General features: G+C 36.3%; 2 protein-coding genes across 2 annotated transcripts in view; both read left to right on the top strand.

Moving 5' to 3' along the window:
* The window catches only part of LOC309512882 (putative helicase mov-10-B.1), a 29,868-nt gene extending 25,090 nt beyond the window's left edge, over positions 1 to 4,778 (top strand). Inside the window, exons 17-22 of the mRNA XM_082188607.1 lie at positions 542 to 733; positions 1,543 to 1,614; positions 1,712 to 1,837; positions 1,970 to 2,058; positions 2,148 to 2,266; positions 3,005 to 4,778. Coding sequence (XP_082044733.1) covers positions 542 to 733; positions 1,543 to 1,614; positions 1,712 to 1,837; positions 1,970 to 2,058; positions 2,148 to 2,266; positions 3,005 to 3,066 — 660 coding nt within the window. The 3' untranslated portion in view covers positions 3,067 to 4,778. The remainder of the gene's footprint in view (positions 1 to 541; positions 734 to 1,542; positions 1,615 to 1,711; positions 1,838 to 1,969; positions 2,059 to 2,147; positions 2,267 to 3,004) is intronic.
* Positions 4,779 to 6,719: 1,941 nt separating this feature from the next.
* Positions 6,720 to 21,699, top strand: mov10b.2 (Mov10 RNA helicase b, tandem duplicate 2). Its single transcript, XM_082188608.1, has 22 exons — positions 6,720 to 7,226; positions 7,312 to 7,417; positions 11,429 to 11,625; positions 11,798 to 12,036; positions 12,177 to 12,426; positions 12,670 to 12,795; positions 13,356 to 13,515; positions 13,603 to 13,757; positions 15,606 to 15,782; positions 15,888 to 16,035; positions 16,152 to 16,319; positions 16,511 to 16,608; positions 16,704 to 16,801; positions 16,930 to 17,028; positions 17,262 to 17,364; positions 18,412 to 18,529; positions 18,624 to 18,815; positions 19,539 to 19,610; positions 19,708 to 19,833; positions 20,005 to 20,093; positions 20,192 to 20,307; positions 20,996 to 21,699. The coding sequence occupies exons 1-22, from the start codon at positions 7,075 to 7,077 to the stop codon at positions 21,055 to 21,057; spliced, it is 3,051 nt and encodes a 1,016-aa protein (XP_082044734.1). The 5' UTR covers positions 6,720 to 7,074; the 3' UTR covers positions 21,058 to 21,699.
* The last annotated feature ends 351 nt before the right edge of the window (positions 21,700 to 22,050 follow it).

Below are 22,050 nucleotides of genomic sequence, written 5' to 3'. Positions count from 1 at the left end.
ACTATAACTTGCTGGCCCAGAAAATGTATTAAATACATTGTTAATATAGTCCAAGTGACTCCAGTGGCTCAATCTTAAGTTTATAAAGCGACGAGAATACTTTTTGTGCGCAAAAACAAACAAAAATAACGACTTTATTCCACTTTTCATTTCCTTCTCTTTGGGCCTCGAGTCTTTTCACGTAGTGTAATAGCGTACGTGGTGACGTGCAACACAGACGCGCTACGCTATTGCACTACGTGAAAAGACTCGAGGCGGGAACGGGTGGTGCGTTGGGGCGGCCCTGAAAATGTCCCTTATTTTCAAATCCCAATGTTAACAGGTATGGCTTATGGATGTTTTCATTCCAGAAGAGCCAGTCTCCACATTTTTGTTATGCTGATGTTACTCTGTAAATGTCTAAAGTTCAAAACCAAGGTCCCTTTTTAATCTTGTTGTTGGGTTTCACTTATTATAATTTTAGCACGGTTTTCCCTTTCTACGATTTTTGTACCTTCTAGAGATGACACATTCTGCTCTGGTCTGTGCTGCTTTTTTTTAGGGATTTCCAGTGATTTTCCATGGAGTGATTGGAAAGGATGACAGAGAGTCAAACAGCCCCTCCTTTTTCAACGTCTCTGAAATCAACATCATCATTGACTACCTGAAGAAGCTGCTCCTGACACAGGCCAAGAAGGGCATTGCAAAAATCTCCCCCAAAGAGATTGGTATTATCGCCCCCTACAGGAAACAGGTGAAAATACATTTTTAACAGCTCAGTCACAGCAAACCTGATGTGTACCACACACAAAATGCAGCTACAAGTAAACCCTCCAGACATTTTGTTTGCAGAGATACACTACCGTTCAAAAGTCTGCGGTCAGAAAGTTTTTTTCTGAAGTCTCTTATGCAACAGTAAAATCTGTAATATTGTGAGATATTATTACAGTACAATTTAAAATAACTATTTTCTATTTTAATATATTTTAAATTGTAATTTATTCCTGTGAGGGCAAAGCTGCATTTTCAGCTTCATTACTGAACAAGTTTACAAGTTACATTACAAGGTTTAAAAAATAAATAAATGTTTTTACGTGTTTGAAAGAAGTCTCTTCTGCTCACCAAGGCTGCATTTATTTGATAAAAAAATAAATTCTATTTTAATATTATTTAAATGTCTTCAGTGTCACATGATCCTTCAGAAATCATTCTAAAATGCAGATTTGCTGCTCAAGAAACATTTCTTATTATCAATGTTAAAAACAGTTATGCTGCAAACATTTTTTGTGGAAACCGTGTTAATATAACAGTGACAAAATAACAGCATTAGTTTAAAATAGAATTTTTTTTGTAACTAGTCTTCACTACTTTTGGACAATCAGAAATATCTACATACCTTTTCTACTGTTTTCTTTTCACATAGATTAATGCCCATTATTCAAACAAGTTTTGAATATAAAATAACTTTGATTCATGCAGATCATTATCATTCTCTTAAAGATTTTTAATTTTTAATTTTTTTTATCATTGTATACCATTTTTCAACATTGTTTTAATGTACAGGTGGAGAAAATCAGGAAAGGCATCAGGAATGACAGGGAACTTAAATCCTGCATTGGCATTGAAGAGTTGAAGGTCAGTGCGAGTCTGAGCACTCCTACACTCTGTTATCGGTTCTCATCCTTGTCAAGGACATGTGAGCAAAAAAATGACTGCTGTACGTGTTGTGTAGGTTGGTTCCGTGGAGGAGTTTCAAGGCCAAGAGAGGAAAGTCATCATGGTGTCAACTGTTCGCAGCAGCAAGGAACACTTCACTTTGGACGAAACATTCAATATTGGGTTTCTCAAGAATGAGAAGGTAGCATCTCACACACACACACACACACACACACACACACACACACACACACACACACACACACAGTAGACAATACAACACAGCGAAGCCTAGAAAACAAAGTTGGCCCACCTCTTTCATTCTCTCCTCCAGAGATTCAATGTGGCGGTGACGAGAGCAAAAGCCCTGCTGATCATGGTGGGAAACCCCATCATTCTACAAACAGACACAACCTGGGGCAGGTATGTCAACTTCCAACTAACATGAAATTAAATCTGATTTGAATTCTGGACTTGCGAGTTCATTTTTATTTTCACATTTGTGTTTGTAGGTTTATTAATTACTGCAATGAGCAGAGAGGTTATACTGGATATGATATTTCCAACTTGGAGGGAACGGAGGAGGTTGTTAATCGTCTGATCGCTCTAAACATCCACCAGGAGATCACAGGTAAGAGATGGCTTTAATTAAAGTGCGGTCACACTAGACTTTGCACTTCTTTTGCATCCATCAAGGCAGTCTTTCACTTAAGTTCAAGTGTCGTGAACTCTTATCTGTGAATTTGCAAAGAGATATATTTGAATATTTTAAATGTATTGTATTTATAATTGATTATTTATTTAAATGGCCCACGATTGTGACATCACATCCTGTTTCCAATGTTTATTCAGTGTCTGAAGTAATTTTGTGTACCTGTGTCCTAGTATGACCGCATATTCATAACTCACCATTTATTGACTGGTTATACAAATACATTACTGTTCATTAAGATGTATTTTAATAAATACTTAATTCTAATAATATCAAATTTAATACTTTAAATAATACACGTGAAATCGATCAAAGGAGACAGTAAAGGCATTTATTATATTACAAAAGATTTGTATTTAAAATAAATGCTGTTCTTTTGATCTTTATATTAATCAAAGAGTCATGGAAAAAAGATTTATCACTGTTTCCACAAAAATATATTAATAATAAATGTTTCTTTAGCAGCAACTCAGCATATTTGAATGAAGGATCATGTCAAGGATCAAACTTTTAAACAGTAGTGCATTTGAACCTACACAACTCTCCTGTTTTGCTTATAGCCTCCTTTTTCAGGACAATTTCTGTTCTTTGTTGGGATTGAATGTACAGTAAATCATGTAAACCAAGTGCTCACTATTATATTCTTTCTCCCCCTAGTGGAAACAGAGGAGAGTGTGGTCCAGCAATATGAGAATCCTGCATGGAGACATGAACATTAAAATGAAGTGTTTAAAGCCCCTCCCACTCAGGTCTGCATTAGCATAGCCACACCCCTTTATGAAGTTACATTGGAAAAGTCTTAAACTTAGAAGCTTCATTTTAAAGCTGAAACAGTACTATGATATATAAACATGCATTAAAGGTAGGGTAGGTAGGATTTTTATAAAAAACTTTTTTTCAAATTTGTTTAAACTGTCTTTATATACCAATACATCATTAAAATGTAAGTGCTCTGAAAAAGAGAGTATAAAAATCGAGTGACTGTAGACCTGTTAATCTGCAATAAACACAGCTCATTATTTCCATCCGGGACGAAACAATTGATTGGTTTGGGTGACTGTCACTCTCTCTCGCAACCATGGCTACCACCCCTGTTGCTACAAGATCTGCCCATATGCGCGCACCCGTTTGTTTTGAAGAGTGCAAGAGAGGCGCGGAACCTAGTACGAAGAGTAAAATTATGGCAGAGAAAGAGCATTCAAAATTCAAAGCACCTGCATATGCAGTCAGCGAAGGCAAACATGGCAAAAACTACTTTCTCGGACCCTGGTTGCCCGCACTCTTGAACGACCTCCTCTGCTTCGCCCTCGACCCCGGACCTGTCCTCGAACCGACGATGCGGTAGGCTTGTCTCCGGAGTGTAACGTTAGTCCTCATCAGAGTCAACAATGTTTGGAAACTCTTACATGCAAAACACTGTATATGTAATGAATCTTACACGAAATTCACCTTCATCACAGTGTAACCGATGGTAATGGAAACCATTCCATTACTCTTTCCTCTCCACTGGTCTCAGGTAAATAAATAAGTAAATAAATGCATCTTCCAGCTGAGCCTGAGCGTTTGGCGTTGCTCGTTCATGTGTTTTGGGGGCGTGGCTTTGGAAGGAGCTCAGAAGGGAGGGGGTGGAGTGAATGGAAATAATTAGCTGTGTTTACAACAGTCGTGAGAGGTCTACAGACACTCGATTTTTATACTCTCTTTTTCAGAGTACTTACATTTTAATTATGTATCGGTATATAAAGACAGTTTAAACAAATTTGTAATGTTTTTTTTTTTTGAAAAATCCTACCTACCCTGCCTTTAAATTGGTAATTCATTGTTCTCAAGATATGCTTTTAATAAAACTTGTCTGTCTATGCAATAGAAACTAGAAAGGAACTTTTTTAAATGTATACATTATGATTAGAGAAAACAGAGAAAAGGACAGTGGTAGCCTTTTGCCTAGAAAGATAGGGAAACTTCCACACCCATGGTGCACTGTAGTTTTAACAAAAGCCCTAGAGCTGTCAAATGTTTGATGACAAATAAACAGGGAGATCTGGGTGCAGGTAACATTAAAAAAGTAAACATTGTTCATTTACATATCGACATACAATACAAAGCTGGTTGAAAATCTGCAAACTTTTCCTTTAATCTCAGGGCTTTGTATGCAATTTTGTCTATATGTTTAGATACATTAGGCTAAATAAATATGAGCACATGAAACACATGATTGATAAATCACTGTTTACTAAAAATAAAGTGCCTTATTTCATAAAACTTTCAGACAACACATACAGCATTCATTTAATAATGCTTAATAATTCATGGTGATAATGGTTTTGATTTTGTTCCCATTGGTTTGTTTGGAAATTTGCAAATGAAGTCAATCACATCATTAAAAAACTGTGTACTTCATTTCAAAGACTTTTGACTGAAGTAAATACAATGGAGGATCTTGTGTTTTTCTTCCTGTAGTTTCTTGTGTTTACACTTTTTTTCTTCTTCTACAAATTCTACAGTTTATTATTATTTATTTTGGAAACCATATACCTGTAATGAGGAGCATGGTTTTACACCATGATATGCCTACAGTTAAACTCTGGATTGTACGCAATAACTAATTGTTAATTTCATTGGGGCAATTACAAAGCATTTTAGCATAATAAACAGCTTTAAAGCCTCCAATGAATTAAGCATGAAGCTTTCTACTCTTTAAATATGTTTTATTAGATATTTAATAGTTCTAATGAATTTTAATTGAAATAAAATAAATTTAATGAGAGGCCGATGAAAGATAACTATCAGTGTCTTACATTAATAAAGTGTTAACTCATTACAAATGTTATTGTGAAAGGGATAGTTCACCCCAAAATGTCATTATTTACTCACCCAAATGTCATTCCAAACCTGTATGACTTCTGTGGAGCATAAAAGAAGATAATTTGAGATTTTTTTTTTTTCTCATACAATAGAAGTCAAGAGCATTTAAAATAATTTAATAGCAGTAAATTTACTTTACGGCATCCTATAACTCGAAATTAAATATTACGTTTGTTACCTGCATTTGCAGTAAATGCAGTAACATCTATCATTATTTGTTTCTTCCCTATTTCATTTATTCATTTATTTATTCCAATTTAAGGCCCTAACCCCAGCAAAACATTCAGAGTTGAACTCATGGGCCGGATGGGCTGGATTTGTCCCCACTGTAGGTACATGTCCATAACTTGTATTAAACGATATGTAACAAATTCATGGTGTTCAGAAGCATTCAAAGTTGGTTCATTTGCCCCGCCTGCTCTCCCTCCTTACTCATATCCTTCCCTTTTTATTCTCCTTGTGTTTTTCTGTGTCAGTCATGTGGTTGTTTCGTGTTGTGGATGTTTTCCTAGTAGGTGTTACTGTGTATATATCAGTGATGTAAACAATGTGCTATGCATGTGTGTCATTTGTATATTTCACATACAGAGATATATTATGTTATGTGTATTTATTATATAAGAGACACATACAAAAATATGTATTATACATACATGAACATTTATATTTATTTGGGATACATTTATATGTCAATATATGAAATTGTTCCAATTTCTAATAGATTTCAAATATGGTTGAGCATATATGTACATTTGTTTTTACTCTATAAGAGCATATATGTATATTTAAATATGAGACATATATGTCAGAATATACATAAACATATATTTGCATGGGATACATTTGTCAGTATGGAATTGTTCTAATTTCTAATGGGTTTCATATATATCTGTCCATATATGTACATTTATGTTTTTACTCTTAAGAGCTTATATGGATATTTTATATATGAGATGTATATGTCAAAATATACATACATAAACATATTTGTATGGGATAAATGTATATGTCAATATGGAATTGTTCAAATTTCTAATAGGTTTCATATAAAGCTGTGCATTATGTACAACTATGTTTTTATATGAGCATATATGGATACTTCATATGTGACATGTCAAAATAACCATACATAAACATATTTTGAATAGGATAAAATTATATATTAATGGAATTGTTCAAATTTCGAATAGGTTTGCTATATAGCTGTGCATGTACACAGGCATAAATGTCATATGTTTATATTTTATACATGTACATATATTACATTTGCATATGGGAAGACAAGCCTAACCTGGTCTTCCTTCCTTGGCCAAGCCAGTGTTTGGTCTCCCAACCTGAGCTGACAGGTGTCTCTAAAACCAGCCAGTCTTGTTTAAGTGTTTTTGTTTTTCAGCAGGGCAGTCATGTGACATTGTCGCCAGGCAATAATCCTCACTGGGTCTAGACTAGAGTCTTTCTTTACCTTATATGCAGACTTGATTGTGAATATGCCAAGCCCAAGGGTTGACCTTCCGTCTATCTGTAGTGCTGCTCTCTGGTCGACAGGTGGCGCGCGTCCCTCTGAACCGTATACCGTATTGTTTAAAGTTTATTTAAATAATTCTGCAACTTTTGTTTTAGGAGTATTATCGTCTTCTACACTTCATATCATATTTTCCCTTACACATGTAGGATATAGATGCGTATCATCATTAAAGTACCCTGCAGGTTTAACCATAAGCTTAAGTTTCGTTTTGTCTGAAAATAACTCTTCCGCAGAAAATCCTGTGCCTGGTTCATATGAGAGAGTCTGGTTGTAAACCGTTCATTCTGTTTCTGTGATAGTAAGTGACCTGAGAGCTTTAGGTAGGCTATTCAACAGAATGAACAGAAGAAACAGGAGTAATTATCTCTCTATAGCCGCTGTGCGCGCAATTGGATTGGATTTCATAGAGATGTTAGAGGAAACAAACAGGAGATCCATTACTGACAGAAACACACTCAGAGACATCTACAACGAAGAGTTTCGAGACAGGTAAAACAATGAAAAATGCACATCAGTGGACGTTTTTATTAGTAAATGAACAAGTGCATCATCAGTTGCACATTTGTCTTAACAGGGACGGTCGTGTCAAAGATCCACAGTTCTCTAGAGTCATCTATGCATTGAGAACCGGCAACAAAGCGCGTCTTTCCAGAACAGGTCACGTTTTCTTTAACAGCAATGTAAGATACCTTATTATTTACCACTGGCTGCCAGTCAGCCAGATGATTTATGCCCGTTTGAAGTTTAGACTATAGGCTATGTATTTTCAGTATCAGTGGATTATAGTCTTGTAAAGGTCCTGTCCTGGTAAACCCTATATTTATGTTGTGGGGACAAAATGTAGCTACTAGCCACAATGATGGAAATTGGACCGTTGGCAATACAACATTTCGGGGGGAAAAATTGGTCCCCTTAAGAAAACAGCTTATAAATCCCACAATAAAAAAATGTAAATAAAAAAATGCAGAACGTTTTCTGTGAGGGGTGTGTTCAGGCGTAGGGTTAGGAGATTTAATATAGGCCTACAGTAAAAAAACAAAAAAAAACAATCATTATGTTAATGGCAATTCCCCATTAAACAAACTGTAATGTAGGGTGAACTCAAGAAGGGGAAGGGAGAGCTGGATCCAAATGCACATTTTATTTGAATAAAAGTTTATTAAACAATTAAACAAACAATATGGTTTTGTTTGTTTAATTTTTTTTAATAAACTTTTATTCAAATAAAATTTGCATTTGGATCCAGCTCTCCCTTTCCCCTTCACTGACCAGGGAACCGAGAACAAAATGAGACACACCAAACATGCATCCATGTTGGACAAGACCTGACCAGGAAACACAGGGGTTTAAATACACAGGGGCAAACAAGCTTAACAAGTTAACAAGACACACCTGAACACTAATCAACATAAAAAAAACTACAAAGAACTACAAACCATGGCACAAGACAGGAAATAACAAAATGTCCACATAAGAAAAGGGGGAACACAAGACAGGAATCTTGACACAAACAGAGTTCAGACATGGACTTTAAAGAGTATACTAAGTTTAGGCCTACTAGCATGAACTAAATAATGTGCTACAAGTATAGCCTATGACTAGTAAACTATCAGTATACCTATAAGTTCACTTGTAGTATAGGCTATAGTTGCAGTACAAACAACAAACTTTTAAGTTTTAAACTAGTTGTGTACTCAAAGTTTACTAATGTTACACTTAAAGTATACTTAAATGGGCCAACTGAGTCCTAAGTATACTTCTAGTACATTGATATTAGTATACTTATAAAGTAGCCTAAACTTAAAAATATGCATGAACTTTACTTAAGTATACTTAATAAAAATGTACTTGAAGTAGTAAATGAACTATAAGCATACTTATTTTTTGGAACAACCAGCATGGGAAGTGGGAGTGCCTGGACCAGGTACACCAGCTCAGTTTAGCTTGAGAACAGCATTAATGTGCTGGTACACCAGCTAGACTAACATAAACCAGCCTGGACCAACATGGACTTCGTTAATTTTTCAGCAGGGGAGATCATGTGTCAACAAGCCATGTAAATATAGTTTCCTCTAGCAGAGGTTTTAAATGCTGGTTTCAAACACCCAGTTCAAAACCCTTACAATAATGTTTGTTTTTCAGAATTAGAATTCAAATTCCAAAATTCCAATCATATTTTTTGCAGTAGCTTTTTGGCTAAACAAGTGACCAAAATATAACCTCACTAGCAAATTAGAAGGTAGATTTTGACCGAAAAAGTTTAAATGTGTTCTCAGGACAAGAGTATTTTTCATAAACCTCTGGGTAAGCTGTCACATGTTTACATTTTTTATAAATGTATTTATTCATTAAAACTTAACTAAAAAATGGTTGGATATCGATTGATACCATTTTTCGTTTAGTGTTTCATAATTATTTGATCTTTTATTTTACTTTTTATTTCATTACTCTGTTACTTTTTGATAGAAATTCCCCTACTCATCTTACAGTACTTAAATTAACCCTGATGTCCCAGACACCCATGAATTTATACTCTAAAGGCCCGTACACACCGGGACGAATTTCGCACGCGATATTCGCCGACGTTTAACGCCTCGTGACTAAACAAAGGGCGCCAATGTGAGTGTGCACACCGACGCGAAAAACGCCACGCGTAAAAGCGTAATTTTTTTTTAACCGCCTCGGGTTCGTTTTTTTGGTTTGACGCGCCGCGTCAAAAACTATCCGACCAATGAGATTGCCGCTTTTGCTCACGTGTCTGGAGCTTCTTAAGTTACAGTAAAACACAACTTGGGGGCGCTCAAACACAAAACGGTCTTGCCGAGCACACATACGTAACAGCGAAGAAGATATGCGGCAAGTAGCGTCTACACTGCCCATAGACAGACACTGCAGGTGTTGTGCCGAATTTCGACCCCCTGCCAAATTATTACCCCCCTCGTTGAAGTCAGTACCTGATTGCCTAATCCTAACCCCACCCCTAATCCTAACCCCTCCCCCACATCTAATCCTAAACCTACCAATACTAGGGGGGTAATAATTTGGCGGGGGTCGAAATTCGGCACAACACCTGGAAGAAATGACGAGGAAGATGCAAGGCAAGATGAATGTAGAGCTGCTGGTCTCGTTGGTGTCGGAATAAAGAACTATATGACAAACGCGACAGCGACTACAAAAATCTTGTTAAAAGAGAACTGTTATGGAGTGGTATTGCAGAGTATAGACTGTTATGGAGTGGTATTGTATTTCTGTTTTACATTAAGCGCCATCTAATGTCAGGGAATGAATTTGCATGTTCACTCGGCTCATCGTCAGCGAAAAACGCTTGGGTGTGAACACAAAAAACGCGTTGAAAAACGCTGGCGAATAACGCGCGCCAATATTCGTCCCGGTGTGTACGGGCCTTAACACCTAAGCATACTTCAGTACCTGTTCGAGTCGGACAATGTCTCGTCCTTTTTGAACACTATCACTCAGGAATAAGGTCTTTAGTGCTCCTCTAAACACTATCACTTGAGAATAGAAGATCTCTAGTGTCTATCCTGTGCAGCAATAATTAGACAGACTCCTGAGAATGCCTTGTAATCAGAGAATTCCGCCAGCAAAAAAATTACAGCAGTTTTTATAAAATAGGAGAATGGCAAAGGTGACATGATTTATTACATCATTTTTATAATATGATTGGTTCTTCATTTGTATAATTCAGCTAAGCCTTCTGTTACTACACAGTAAAAACGTTGGGTTATTTGTTTAACCCAACCGTTGGGTTACACATATTGGGTCAATATGTTGGGTTATTTTTAACCCAGGTTTAAAATAGGACAGGAAGGAAGGTGCTATACCAACTGTGCTAACAGGAAGTGTGCTAACAGGAAGGTGCTATACCAACCCATAGGTGGTTATTCGTTGGGTTATTTTTAACCCAACATTTTTAAGTGAGTAGGTAAAAGTTTCCCATATGTTCAGGCATGATTCAGACACACTTTGGCCCAAGTGTTGGGGACATTTAGTTTTCAGAAGCATCTAAATGTAAATCCTGCAAGGAAAATAAATGATAGTTATGATTAATAAAAAAATTCCGGTAACACTTTACAATAAGGTTCATTAGTTAACATTAGTTGACGTATGAACTAACATGAACAAATAATGAGCAATTACAGTATTTAATCTTTGTTAATGTTAGTTAATAAAATACAGCTGTTCATTGTTTGTTCATGTTAGTTCAGTGCATTAACTAATGTTAACAAATACAACCTTTAATTTTAATAATATATTAGTAAATGTTGAAATTAATATGAACTAAGATGAATAAATGCTGTTCAAGTATTGTTCATTCTACACTAAGGTAGTTAACTAATGAACCTTATTGTGAAGTGTTACCAAAATTAACTAACAGGAATTAGCTGAAAAGCCTATAGTAGGCTATTTATTTGCAGATTGACAATATAGTGTAACAACACACCTTGGCTTAGAATACAAGGAAAGGCTACTCTTTCTCACTGACTGGAAGTTTTATGTATATGGAGAGTTGAAGAACATAAATTTTTCTTTGCTCAGTTTAAAATGTATTATTTATGTAAAATAAGAGTTCTGCATTAGACTGGCTTTTATTGTTTAATGTGGTTTGAGACTGTAGAATAATTGAGATTGTCAGCTTAGATGTAGTGCACTCATGAAAAAGGTCCATCCAGGTCCGGGTGAGGCTGCATGATCAATGGTTCAGACGCTGTCGAAGACAGCAAAACCAAGCTACTCCCGCTCCGAGTAATGCTAGCTCAGCGCCGCCATCTAGCAGCCAGGAGGCCTCCGGTCCAGGGCCAGAGGGTGGAGTCAGAGGAAGGAGAAGATTGGCGAAAGACATCCTACAGCGATTGAACAGTACAGACAGGTGAGCTGGTACACTTCATACATTTTATCCTTTACCCAGACTGGATGTAACACATACAAATAATAATTAGAATTTCTTTTATTATTATCTCATAATGTGAAAATTGCAATTGGATCTTGCAAGTTCTTATTTAGATTATAATTCGTAATGCTGCTCTTCTCTTTCCCTCTAGGTCCCATTTTATAGCTGATAAGCATGGGGTGCGGGTGTCCTCAGAGCTGTATTTGAAGGATGGAAAGATCCAGATCTCTGTGGAGCGGGCAGAAGTTTATGAGCTGAAGCTGTTTGTGGAGAACACGGGTGAAGAGGCCGTGTATTTCACTTACTACACTGCTCTTCACTGGCTGCAGTGTTTCACTCTGGAAGACAGCAGGAAAGTCACACGCAACAATCCACTCCGTCTGGAACCATGTGAGTGTGGCCGACACTTGACGTACTGATCCAATCGCACCATGTTGTTTGGAGGTTACATTTGGATATATATATTCTGGTTTGACTCCTTAAATGTGATCTATCAGAAGTGAAGGTTAACTCTTTATTTTTTTAAATAGGTGAGAAGTATGAGGTGACTGTGAGATTCAAATGCAGTCATATTGGAGTTTATTCAGCTACTCTGGCATTTGAGTTTAAGCAGAACACCCAGCCCACCACCCGTCCCTTCCACATTGTGCGCTTCATTGAGGCCGAGTACAGGACTAAGCTTGCAGCACTACTGGGTCCTACAGCACCATACAAACCCCTGAGACTCAACATCTCTGAACCCGAAAACTGTAGAGTGGACGAGGGTGTTCCACCTGAAGGGTAAGAGAAACATCACACACGGTATTATATGATGAATGTTTAATTGTACATAAAATATCAAATATTATGAAAGTTATTCTTTAAAAAAATAATAATGACAATTAAATAAATACTAAATAAAAATAATAATACATTGAAATATTTAGTACTGCTCCTTAAAGTTATAGAAATGTAAATAGATTTTAGCTTTATTAATGCTTTTATTTATATGTGTGTATCTCCATGTGTTTTTCAATCCTGTAGTTATGTTCAGAACTTTCTTGAAAATGTTCTGCCTCTGGGGAAATACACTCCTCCTCCTGACATCCCAGTGCTGGCAAAACTCATGAAAGATGACCGGATCCTCAGAGGAGAGTTGCAGGAACTTCAGTAAGTGTCATTCAAGTAAAATATTATTACCATTTAAAATAACTGTTTTCTATTTAGAATGTAATTTATTCCTGTAATGGCAGGAACGTCCAGAATGGACAGAATTTATCCATCCATCCATCCATCCAGAATGGATGATCCTTCAGAAACCATTCCAATATGCTGATAGACTTCAGTTAGTGTCCTTCAAATGTCACATTATGCCATGTAGAACTGGTTTGAGATCAGTTTTAGGGATGTTATCAGGGGTGCAGCTTCCCATTTGTTGGTGAATATGGATTTACATACAGTACATTCATTTGATGAGACAGAATTTTTTTTTAGCAGTTCATGAATTCCCTGGGAATTGAACCTGTGACCTTGGCATTGTGTCATGTTTGCCCACAAATTCCTTGAGCAAACTTGTGGAATATATATATATATATATATATATATATATATATATATATGTACACACTCACTCCTGTGTGTTTCATATATTCCATACTTATTTTTTGTGTCCCTTGGTGTGATGTAGTATATAGTTATTAATATTCCTTAATGTGTTTGGTGATGTCTAGGTCATTACTGCAGAGTCCGCTGAGCTTCCATAATTATGCCGAACGCTTTGATTTACTGCTGCACCTGGAGGAGTGTCAGATGCATGTGGACATCAAGAGATACAACAGAGAGCAAGTCACCTTAAACAGGGACACTGACAAAAGACTACTGGTCTTAAACGTGAGTGGAAATGTCTTTTTTAAAGCATTTCCTGTGTTGGAGATTGTAAGGTTTTTGAGGTCTGTTTGTGTATCTCATGTGTTAAAGCTCCCTGGTGTATCAGAGAACAGGCCATCAGTCCTGAGGGGAGATCACCTTCTTCTCACCAAGAGTGAGGAGGTTAGTTTCTCAACTGTGACCAAATACAAGGGATACGTCCACAAAGTGGAACGGGATCAAGTCAAACTGGGCTTCTCCAGAAGGTATGATCTATGAGTGAGATTTCATATAATACATGTAAGTGGCATAACACCACCCTGCATCGTATTTGCTGAATGAAATTCAATACTTGGTTGTTGTTGTTTTATTGTTTGTTTTTTGGGGTGCTGATTCCAAAAATGAGGCCTGTTTTGCTCTAGCACACACACACTTCCTCACAAAATATGATATGCATTTCGAAGCATTTTTGCTTTCGACAATCATTTGTAAGGTGAAGAAGTCTTGCATTATCACTTAAACACCAGAAAAACTGCCACAAAGACATGATTCCTATCTTCCCCCGAGCAAGTTAGAACTATTTGTTAAATTCTCAGACAATTTTTACATGTTTGACACAATCCATGTATATATATATATATATATATATATATATATATTATATATATACAGGTGCTGGTCATAAAATTAGAATATCATCAAAAAGTTGATTTATTTCAAGAATTCAACTTAACAGTTGAAACTAATATATTATATAGACTCATTACATGCAAAGTGAGATATTTCAAGCCTTTATTTGTTATAATTTTGATGATTATGGCTTACAGCTTATGAAACCCACGAAATCAAAATCCCAGAAAATTAGAATATTACATGAAATCACACAGTAATTACACAGTAATACCATGGTCATTGAACCAGGTTTTGGTTCTTTTGGCAGTGTGGGCAGGTGCAAATCCTGCTGGAAAATGAAGGAAGCATGAAGTGCTCTGAAAATGTCCTGGTAGACGGCTGCGTTGACTCTGGATTTAATAAAGCACAGTGGACCAAAGTCCTCTTTTCTGATGAGAGCAAATTTTGCATCTCATTTGGAAACCAAGGTCCCAGAGTCTGGAGGAAGAATGGAGAGGCACACAATCCAAGATGCTTGAAGTCCAGTGTGAAGTTTCCACAGTCTGTGTTGGTTTGGGGAGCCATGTCATCGGCTGGTGTTGGTCCACTGTGCTGTCCACTCAACGCAGCCGTCTACCAGGACATTTTCAGAGCACTTCATGCTTCCTTCAGCAGACAAGCTTTATGGAGATGCTGACTTCATTTTCCAGCAGGATTTGCACCTGCCCACACTGCCAAAAGAACCAAAACCTGGTTCAATGACCATGGTATTACTGTGTAATTACTGTGTGATTTCATGTAATATTCTAATTTTCTGGGATTTTGATTTCGTGGGTTTCATAAGCTGTAAGCCATAATCATCAAAATTATAACAAATAAAGGCTTGAAATATCTCACTTTGCATGTAATGAGTCTATATAATATATTAGTTTCACCTGTTAAGTTGAATTCTTGAAATAAATCAACTTTTTGATGATATTCTAATTTTATGACCAGCACCTGTATATGTATATTCATTTATTTTTATTTAATTTTTGTTAACTGTACATGATGGAAAGTTGTTATTGATATTTTTTAGTGCTGGGCAAAGATTAATCGCATCCAAAATAAAAGTTTGCATGTTTGCATAATATATGTGTGTGTACTGTGTATAATTATATTGTATATATAAATACACACATATGCATGTATTTATTTAAGAAATATTTGCATGTATATACTGTATATACATTTATACATAATTTATATTATATATAAATATAAATAATTTATATATAAATTTAAAAAAATCTTAAATATATACATGCATATGTGTGTATTTATATATACAAAATAATTATACACAGTACACACACATATATTATGCAAACACAAACTTTTATTTTGGATGCGATTAATCTTTGCCCAGCACTAATATTTTTAAACTCAGCATCATCAAATTAGGTAATCTTAGGTCTTTTTTGCAAATCACCAGATATTTTTTTGTGTGTGTGTGTGTTAAGGTTCATTGACCACGTATTCATAGATAAGATGAAGTTCCGTGTGGAGTTCACAGTAAATCGTCTCCCATTAAGACTGCAACACAGAGCTGTACACATGGCGGTCCAGCACAACCTCAGAGATGTGCTGTTCCCTGTGGGCTCAAGGACTTTGACCCCTGTGTCTCCCCCTGCACTGAGGTCAGTAAGACCCAGAAGTGCTATTAATATGCTATTATTATTATTATGCTGTTAAACCTTCATAGGGAAACATTGAGTGTTTCAGCACAATGTGTGTGTCTATAGACTCTTTGATCAACAGCTTGAGAGGAACCCTGAACAGTACAGCGCTGTATGTAACATCGTGGCCGGTACGTCCAAGCCGGCACCGTACCTGGTGTTTGGACCTCCTGGCACTGGTAAAACCGTCACAATAGTAGAGGCTATCAAACAGGTAAAACTGGTTATCATAAACACCAAAGTAAACACCTGCATGAAAGATGTTGGTGTAATAGCTAATGCATTCAGTCACTCTTTCTGTTTGTTTCTCTGTTTCTCAACATCTCTCAGGTGGAGAAGAATATACCTGATGCCTATATCCTAGCTTGCGCTCCTTCTAACAGTGCGGCTGATCAACTGTGTGAAAAGTTAATCATTAGTCAACATGTTGATGCACGGAAAATATACCGACTCTACGCTAGTTCACGCGATCCAAAAGACATCCCTAAAATTCTAAAGGTTAGTGAATACCGGAAAAAATGATATATGTGTATATATATATATAAACAAAAAATATATTTTTTAGTCATACTTTATTTAATGCAGTGAAATTCATGTATTATTAAGTGACTAAATGCTATATGGAGTTACTATATGCGAGTTTGCTTATAGTTTTTATTTTGATTGTCCATATGTGTGTTTGTGTTTAGAACAACTGCAATGTGGAGGGACAGATTATTATTTTCCCATGTAAAGAGGATCTAATGTCCTACAAGATCCTGGTCAGCACTATAGTCACCGCTGGCAGGTCAAGGGCATCATCTTATACAAATGCAATAAACTACAATTTCTCTCACAGATATAATTTACAGCAGTCAGTAAACACTGTGTCTGTGTTGGTAGGCTGGTCACAGGGGGTGTTCCTACGGATCATTTTTCTCACATCTTTGTGGATGAGGCAGGACATGCTGTGGAGTCAGAGACCATTATCAGTGTGGCAGGTGGGCAACCACTCTCGCTCAGATGCGTGTTTGTTCTTTTTGCTTCCAATATGTACCTTAGTAAAAGTCTCATATAGTAGTGAGATCTGTTTTTGGAATCATTACATTGTCTCATTGGGTGTGTTTAGGACTGCTGAATGCAGAGACCGGACAGCTTGTTTTGGCTGGAGATCCCAAGCAACTGGGACCAATCCTGAGATCTCCTCTTGCCATTAATCATGGGTTTGGTGAGATGCACATATATACAGACACATCACTCACTCGACCTATAAGCTAATTCATTTCATGTTAAAATTATGTTCCCAATGAATTCCCAAAAAATAGTATTGTTATTGTTTACCATCTAACCTTTAACAATCGCTAAATCATGACTGTTGTAAATAAAAATATGGAGGGATAAGCAAAATGGTGTGTTTTATTTTTATGTATTGTAATCTGGAGTTGTGTGTCTTTTCTTTAGATGTCTCTTTACTGGAGAGGCTGATGACACAGAATGATCTTTATAAGAAAGATGACATTGAGTTTGACAAACGCTACGTCACCAAACTCCTTCTGAACTACAGGTAGGACACACCACCACCGGTGTGCTTAGTTCATAAAGTCACCATGAAATCAAAATTGACTATTCTTATTTTTATGGAATATGGCAGTGTTTATTAGAAATATATTTACCTATTTATATGTATTTATTTTTATAAAATGCATGTGCTCTTGTAATATTTGATCAAAATAACTTCCTCTTGTTACGACATCTCTTCACTAATGATGTGTTGAATGATGAAATGGCGCGGGACCACCTGTCAATCACATGAAATTGCGAGAAAAAGTAGCAAATACCTATCTTTTTTAATCCATGGTGGAAACAAGCTTTTTTATTTATTTAGACAAATTTTCAAGTATTAAGACTACCTACTAGGTGTCAAGACCAAGATAAATAAATACAAAAAAGAATAATAATACATAAATCAGATTTTAGAATAGTATGGTATATAGTTAAATAAATAGTAAAGATTTTTAATATTGTCTATTTGTTAGTGTTGTGGCAAATAACATTACATCATTGAATAAGAGACAAACATTTCCAATTGTATTTGATGAGGTTTATTTTCTTGCAGCCGTCAAACAGTCACACCGAGTGTAACCTTGAGGAGAGGGCATCCTTCCTTTTTTATAGTCTTAACTCTTATAGTCTAATGTTATCTCTCTAGGCCAATGATGGTATTTTCAACCATATGTGGACATTATTAGACTTGTTCATCATATTTTATCATTGAGTGGAGGCCCTCCTGTCACATACCAACACTCTTTAACATTCCAATACAATTCCATATTAGAATAAGGTTTGTGTGTGCTCTTTTACCGCCATATGATGGTCACACACACCTTAAAGATAACATTTATTCCACATTAATTTTCAGCCATACCATGAACATTTTAATATTGTGCATTTCTAGGACCAATTTTAAAATGACATAGATGCCATAGTGTGCACTCATAGTCTAATAGTCTACTCATATAAATGGTGTTTATATTTATGACCACTGATATTGATGACAAGACGACTCAAAGTCCAGTGACATACCTGCATATCTCTCTCTCTCTCTCTCTAGGTCTCATCCATCCATTCTGAAGGTTCCTAATGAGTTGTTCTATGATGGGGAGTTGAAGGCATGTGCAAATGAGATCAGCTCTAACCAGTACTGCACTTGGGAGTACCTGCCCAAAAGAGTATGAGACATATTAAACAGCACTTTAGTCACTATAGTTAAATCAGTTTCCTGGAGATTACCCATTTGTGAATTGTTGTTTTTTCACCCCCCAGGGATTTCCTGTGATTTTCCATGGAGTTCCTGGGAAGGATGAAAGAGAGTCGAACAGCCCCTCATTCTTTAACACCTTTGAAATCGATATCATCATAGATTACCTGAAGAAGCTGCTCCTGACACAGGCCAAGAGGGGAATCTCCAGAATCTCCCCAAGAGAAATCGGCATTATCGCCCCCTACAGGAAACAGGTGGAGCCTGCTCTTGGACAGCCCTATACGCTGATTTCACGCAGCCGCCATTTTGAAATCGAAAGTGGAAGAACCCCGGAAGTAAAGATAAACAACAATGCCTTGGATTACCAACCTGAAGCTGCTGCCGCGATTTACACTATTGGATGTTAATATTATCCAATATAGGATATGTATATAGTTCATTCCTGCTTCTTTTTTTACATTTATTCCACATAAATTTTCAGCCATACCATGAACATTTTAATATTGTGCATTTCTAGGACCAATTTTAAAATGACATAGATGCCATAGTGTGCACTCATAGTCTAATAGTCTACTCATATAAATGGTGTTTATATTTATGACCACTGATATTGATGACAAGACGACTCAAAGTCCAGTGACATACCTGCATTATATATAAAAAAAATATTTTATTTATAAATGAATTTCACTGTATATAGTCTAAAGTATGAAAGAAATGTTTGTACATTTTTAGAATTGACACAACATCATTAAACACAACAATACGCTATCACATTCACGACTCTCCTGTGATTAAAGGCGACACTTCCGGTTTTCTTCCCACCGGAGCCTCGCTTTCGATTTCAAAATAACGGCTGCGTGAAATCAGCGTATTCTGTCACCAAAAAAATAGCAGTTACAAATATCCTGACAATTCTCTTGAATCTTTGATGGTCTGTACCATCACTTTACTTTCTCTGGGGTTTGATTTCATAGGTGGAGAAGATCAGATGGGCCATCAGATCAGAAGAGGACCTCCAAAAGTGCATGTGCATTAATGACCTTAAAGTTAATAGACACTCTGGTATGGCTTTTTATCTTAAATTAGGACAGGTGAACACAAAATGATATCCGTCTCCCTTTGCGTGTTCGGTGTGTTGTGTAGGTTGGTTCCGTGGAGGAGTTTCAAGGCCAAGAGAGGAAAGTCATCATGGTGTCAGCTGTTCGCAGCAGCAAGGAACACTTCACTTTGGATGAAACATTCAGCATTGGGTTTCTCAAGAATGAGAAGGTACAGACCCCAATCTTACAGACCCCAAACTTTAAAAGGGTAGTGTAATATCACAACATGATGTGAACTTGAACTAAGTTGTGAGCTACATTGTGAATATGCTCTTTCTGTAACAACGTGCTAAAACACACTTCAGTCTTAAATTTGTTCAATTCATGTCTTGTTCTTTAGAGATTCAATGTTGCGGTGACAAGAGCGAAATCCCTGTTCATCATGGTGGGAAACCCCTTCATTCTGCGGACAGATGAAATCTGGGGCCGGTATAATACTGTACACTTGCAACTTACACATGGATGAAATGCAAACCCTGATGAGGAACTGACTGAATGATGTGTGTGTGTCTTTTGTATTTTTATAGGTTTATTGACTTCTGCTCGGAGCAGGGAGGTTACACCGGGCTTCCCTTAACCAGTGTAGAGGGCATAGAGGAGGTTGAAAAGCGTCTTCTTGCTCTCAACTTTGACGATGAGAGTGGTGAGGCAGGCTTTAATTATAAACCTCTTGCAGTCACAACACATTGTTTGACTTAAACCTGTTTTTCATGCCACAACTTTACTGGCTACTGTAGATTTCGGAAATAATCTTTCTTGGGATGGAAAATTAAACCTGATTTAGTGTAATGCCCTTAAAATACGTGGGAAGTCTTCATTTCAAAAAAAGAAAATGCATGTGGTAGTCATGCATGTCTGTTGATGTTCTGCCAAAAACATTACATTGTGTCAAATTTCAAGGTTTTGCTTTAATGCAAATGCATTGCAAACAGGAGGCTGTCCTCTTTCCTCCATTTTTTCAGAACCGGTTGTCAGCAAACAAAAAAAATTACACCTGATTATAATGCTTCCCTCTTTCATAAAGGAAGATCTTATAGGGCTTTTAAGACTTTAAAGAACTTGTCTAACTGAATTCAATCACAGTTAAAAATTATATTTCAAATAAATATATCACTTACCAGTAATATTTTCTATAAATAATTAGCTTCTGCTCAATTAAAAAAGTTCTATGGTGATTTATAGTTTAATAATAGTAATACATAGTAATAATACAATAGTAATTTATATTACTACTAATAATATAGCGTAAATAACAATAGTAAATTGATAATAATGGTTTCAAAAAGGCATGATGTGGAAAAAACGGACTATTGTGTTCTTTCACCCCCTAGTGGAAACTGAGGAGAGTGCGGTCCAACAATATCTGAATCCTGAATGGAGACATGATTACTAACAAAGAGCCAGTCTTCACTAGCCACATCTGTTCTACACCTTCTTTTGAAGCTAGCATGGAAATCATGGATCTTCCCATTCTTTAAAGCTGAGTGCACACTAAGAAGATTTTTATTGTACAAAAATACTTAAATCTACCCTGAAAAAAACAAAACAAAAAAACCTGATTTATAAACCACTGTTTTTTGACAATAAAAGTGCCTTTTTTAATTCTACATTAACAACATAAACCATTTTAAGTCACACTGTACGATAACTGTTGTAGCGAAAACATTGTACATTATTAACTTGGCATAAATTTCTGGGAATTTAAATGTGTACATTTCAGGCTTGCATATAACAGAATTTTAATCATATATTTATTATAAGATGACAGAAAATATTTTTATCTACCTTTAAAATATGAGCACATGGACTGATATATAAACCATTTTTTTTTTGCTGATAAATGGCCTTTCTGATTTTTACATTAAATTGTTTTTCTTAATTTGTTCATAATTGTAAGATAATCAATTCAACCATTTTTTGTTTCACTCTGCATAAAATGTGACTTTTAAAATTGTTTTTTATTTTTTTGTTCTTGTTTCAAATTGTTATCTGAACATTGTCAGTCCCTTTATTAATAAATCCTTTGTTCTTTGGATTTCAGCTGTGCTTTGATTATTAAACCACAGACAATCAGACATGTTAATATATTTTCAAATGATGTCTATTAAAGGCAGTAGTACCTCACTGCAGTACACGAGATCCAGGGGGCGGAGATTGGTAGGTTTAGGGGTGGGTTTAGGGATCAGGGGGTGGAGATGGGTAGGTTTAGGTATATGTAAGGTGGGAGGAGTTGGATCTGGATCCTACTCCTCCCCCTGGATTTCGTGTTCTGCAGTGAGGACCATCTCATTAAAGGTGCAGTAAGTGATTTCTCAGAAACGCTGTTAATATTTGAAATCACCAAAACAAACATGACCCTACCCATCTGGATAGTTCCGCCCCAAAA

Source organism: Leuciscus leuciscus (genome assembly GCF_965113295.1).
Source record: "Leuciscus leuciscus genome assembly, chromosome: 13".
Lineage (NCBI taxonomy): Eukaryota > Metazoa > Chordata > Actinopteri > Cypriniformes > Leuciscidae > Leuciscus > Leuciscus leuciscus.
This window is presented reverse-complemented; position numbering and strand designations above follow the sequence as displayed.

Bases quoted from the DNA above. Each gene is read 5' to 3' on its own strand.
- mov10b.2 (XM_082188608.1), top strand. From the start codon at position 7,075: ATGAACAGAAGAAACAGGAGTAATTATCTCTCTATAGCCGCTGTGCGC. The intron at 12,037-12,176 runs GTGAGTGTGGCC...TTTTTTAAATAG, and splicing joins TCCACTCCGTCTGGAACCAT to GTGAGAAGTATGAGGTGACT. The intron at 18,816-19,538 runs GTGGAGCCTGCT...TTGATTTCATAG, and splicing joins TCGCCCCCTACAGGAAACAG to GTGGAGAAGATCAGATGGGC.